This window comes from Pagrus major, chromosome 3 (assembly GCF_040436345.1).
Source record: "Pagrus major chromosome 3, Pma_NU_1.0".
Lineage (NCBI taxonomy): Eukaryota > Metazoa > Chordata > Actinopteri > Spariformes > Sparidae > Pagrus > Pagrus major.
Genome location: NC_133217.1, coordinates 15,688,484 through 15,692,473, shown reverse-complemented (window position 1 = coordinate 15,692,473; position 3,990 = coordinate 15,688,484). Strand labels below are relative to the sequence as shown.

The 3,990-nt window shown below is 48.7% G+C and overlaps 1 protein-coding gene across 1 annotated transcript; it reads left to right on the top strand.

The window, feature by feature from the left end:
- Positions 1–228: 228 nt before the first annotated feature.
- sox4a (SRY-box transcription factor 4a) lies at positions 229–3,768 on the top strand. Its single transcript, XM_073463476.1, has one exon. The coding sequence runs from the start codon at positions 630–632 to the stop codon at positions 1,743–1,745; it is 1,116 nt and encodes a 371-aa protein (XP_073319577.1). The 5' UTR covers positions 229–629; the 3' UTR covers positions 1,746–3,768.
- Positions 3,769–3,990: the final 222 nt, after the last annotated feature.

Sequence of the window (3,990 nt, the reverse complement as noted above, 5' to 3'; positions counted from 1 at the left end):
ATGAGGTCAGACACACCGATCCTCATTGCACATTATTATTATTATTACCCGTTTTTTTTTATTCAGCCAATGGCAGGCGAGGGGGGAGTGGCCCGGCTGAAAAATCAGGATGGAGACAGACGCCGATTGGCTGTTATATCTCGCGATGAGGGTATAAAACGGCGAGGTTCTCGTTGTTGTGTTTACAGTAATATTACAGAGCGCTCAGGAAACAGGGAGACTATGAGAAAGCGCAGCCGCTCCATTCAACCACATGGTTCCTCAACCGCACAGACAAGCTGCGCTGCAGACAGCCAGGTTCACATAAGGGACTTGCACTGCTGTTGCCCACAGCGGCGCGTTTTGAACCTTGCAGGGCGAGTTTTCAGCCGCACAGGCAGTTGAAAGTTGCTGTTAGTTTCGGGATTTATTATTTTTTTCTTGTTTCCGAGAGGCGCGCTGGTAGAAGTTGAGAGAGAAGACGGGCTGAACTGAAAAAAGAAGAGACTTGGGTGAACTTTTTCAGAGCGCCTGAATTGAGAACAAGTGAGGAATATTTTTTGTTTCTTGTGAAAGCCTGAGAGGCATTTTTTGCGCACTTGAACTTTGTGAAAGCACTGAGCGGTGTTTCCAGACACTTGGAGGAGAGGATGGTGCAGCACATGAGCCAGACAGAGAGCGCCCACGCTCATTCCCCCGGCGGGGACTCCACGGACACGGGAGAGATGGACTTGGAGATGGACGTGTCTCCGACCCCCGAGTCCCCCTCCTCCGGGGTGCGCAGCGACTTGGCGTGGTGCAAAACTCCGACGGGTCACATCAAGAGACCCATGAACGCCTTCATGGTGTGGTCGCAGATCGAGAGGAGGAAGATTATGGAGCAGTCGCCGGACATGCACAACGCGGAGATCTCCAAGCGGCTGGGGAAGCGCTGGAAGCTGCTGAAAGACACGGACAAGATCCCGTTCATCCGCGAGGCGGAGCGGCTCAGGCTCAAACACATGGCCGACTACCCTGACTACAAGTACCGGCCCAGGAAGAAAGTCAAGTCGGGCAGCGGGGCGAGTAAGCAGGCGGAGCGCGGGGAGAAGAGCGGGGAGCGCAGCGCCAAAGCCGGCGTGAAAAGAAGCCCCGCGTCCAAAGGAGTGAGCAGGACGCACAAACAGGGGGGCGTGAAGAGCGCTCCGGGGCAGGACTACGCGTCTCCCGGCGACCACCAGGCGCTCTTCAAATCCAGGTCAGTGTCTGGAGCCAGACAGATCCCAGAGAAACGCGGCGGAGAGGCGAGGCGCGGCCACATGTTCGGCGGGGCGGGCAGCCTGGAGAGCGGGCCTCCCTCTGTGGGAGTCCCGGCCAGTCCCACTCTGAGCAGCTCGGCTGAGTCCAGCGACCCGCTGAGCCTGTACGAGGAGCAGAGCCCGGCGGCCAGCGACTCATCACACACCGCGCGCCTCAGGTACGCTCGCGCCTCCTCCCCGACACCGTCAGCCTCTCACTCTTCCTCATCTGTGTCATCCTCATCATCAGATGAAGAGTTTGAGGACGAGCGGCTCGACCTGAACCCGAGCCCCGGGTTTGAGAGCATGTCCCTGGGCGGCATGGGCTTCTCCGACGCGGAGCTGGACCGGGACTTGGACTGGAGCTTCGGGGAGTGCGGGGCGGGATCTCACTTCGACTTCCCCGACTACTGCACCCCGGAGGTCAGCGAGATGATCTCAGGAGACTGGCTGGAGTCCACCATCTCCAACCTGGTGTTCACCTACTGAAAAAAAGGACCACGGTGAGGAGAGGAACCGCGACGTCCCCAACACGTTTTGAACTGTTCAACAACCCCCCCTCATGACAGGCGCGTGCGTCCAGACCACAATGTTTCCACCGTTCTTTCACTGAATAAGGGAGAGTGAAAACAGGAAAGAAAAAGGTGGCCTGTGTGCGAGTTGATGCCCAGGTACGCGCGGCTCACAGACTTGGACAGCGCTCGGTGTGCTTGACGGGAACGCGCAGACAGAGGGGGAAATGCTTAGTTTGCATTTGGACACGGAGGAGGAGTGAATGTAAGCAGAGAGCAGTGAAACACACGGACTCGAGCTCAAACGTTCAGAGGATGAGGACTGAGACTGAACTCTGAATCTTGATGTTATTTTGGGTCGGGAAAAAGGGGCATTTACTGGAGAGCTCGTCATGTTTGGGTTTTTTGTTTAAGATATAGCCAATTCACATCGACCATCAAGTTGCTATTCAGGTGTAGTTTTTTTTCCGAACTCGAAGTAGTTTCAATATCAACACGCATGCCCTCCGAGATAAAGGAGGATTTTGTTGTTGTTAAAATGCGTAAAAATGTTCATTGCTGCGTAATTGCGCAAAATTTTTTGTGTGACCATAGGACACAATTCACTATCACCAGCTTCTCTTTCAACGGCAGGACATAAAACAAAGACTGACTCCAAACTTCAGAGAAACCTTTCTTTTTCTGAAAACCTTTTTAAACACTCAGTGCACAATTCAGGACCAATGTTCCCCGACGCGCATCCTTTCTGCCTAGTGCTTCAACTTTGTAGTTCCTCTGTGTCAGATGACGTTTTTTATATTGATGTATTTATACCGGCCAAACTTTTTTATACATAGAAGTATTGTCCTCGTACAGGTCTCGTTTGTGTTCGTGCACATACACCTGTCTGTATCCAGCGCGGAAGGGCTAGAAGTGTATCTTATTTAAAATGTCTGACGTCTCTCACTTTTAAGGAGATTTGAGTGTGTCATGATTTTCTACTTGTATTTTTGTACAAAATCTATAGAAAGGGGTTTTTTCCGGCGAGTGGGTAGCCTACAACATTGTTGTCTGGATCTACATTGGTGTTTAGACGTGCAGAGGGGGGGTTGTTTTGGCACAATCTGACCTCACACAGTGTTTACAGTATTTACCCACATGCTTCTTAATGGCACAGTGACTCCAGTTTCACCAGCCAAGTAAACAATGCGCCACTGAGGCTGCTCCCAGTCTGAGTGGTGACTGTTTTTTCCAGTACACACATAGACCTAAAGTATATGAGTGAAAGATCCCAGAGAGTCACTGTTTGGATAGAGCTAATACCTCTGTGTGCTTTTTATTATCAAGATAAGTTTTATTTGAACCACTGGATGGAATTTCACACTCATTCCACTTTGCCTAGACTTTGGAGGGAGGGAGATGTATGAAGTGCTTCATCTGTTATTGCGCAAATTGCATCAAAAAATAGTATTTAACCTTTCTGTACCTGTTGGCTAAGTATAGCAGGCTAATTGTTTTCCTATATTATGGCATGGCAAATAGCATTTGTATTTCAGATTCAGGTATATGTAGCTATAGCTGTTGTGTTTAAGATTTTTAAAAGAATAATAACATGAAGATATTTATGTAAACTGACTGTACTATAAGCAAAGATTGTGTGTTTTATGTATGATGATGATGATCAACGACAGGCACTAGGACAGCCCATCTTTGGACATCCTTATGTTGAAGATGATTGTGGTCCAGGAGTTTCTTTTTCTCTCTTTTTTTTTTCTTTTTACCTTCGAGACATCTTTTTTTTTCTATCGTCCTCTTTTCTTTTTTCATTTGTGCAATATGCTGTGTATGATCATGTTTTGTCCAATCATGCCAATATCATTTTTGATGTTTATAGCTCAAAAACCAGCCAATGTTTGGGTCAATCACTGCCTCTCAGACCTCTGTACAGATTGTCGTTTTTTTATTTGTTTTTCTTTTCTTCCAAGAAGGAAATAAAATCAGCTGGAACTGAAAAGTGTCAAGTGTTCTCCTCTTGTGGTTTTTCCCCTCCTTTGACCCATCCACTCGGTTACCTAACAGCCTCATGTAACACTGTGAAAAAACATCAGCCACACATATCGAAGCCCTCTTTTCAAGAAAAGGTGAGCCTCCACTCTCACATTCCACGGCCTCATTCAAAAAGATCCAATCTGTTCCTCTGATGTTTACACTCTTTGTGCGCGCGTGCACGTTGAATGTGCGTA

What these genes read in the sequence shown, in the direction of transcription:
- sox4a (XM_073463476.1), top strand. Translation starts at nt 630, where the DNA reads ATGGTGCAGCACATGAGCCAGACAGAGAGCGCCCACGCTCATTCCCCC.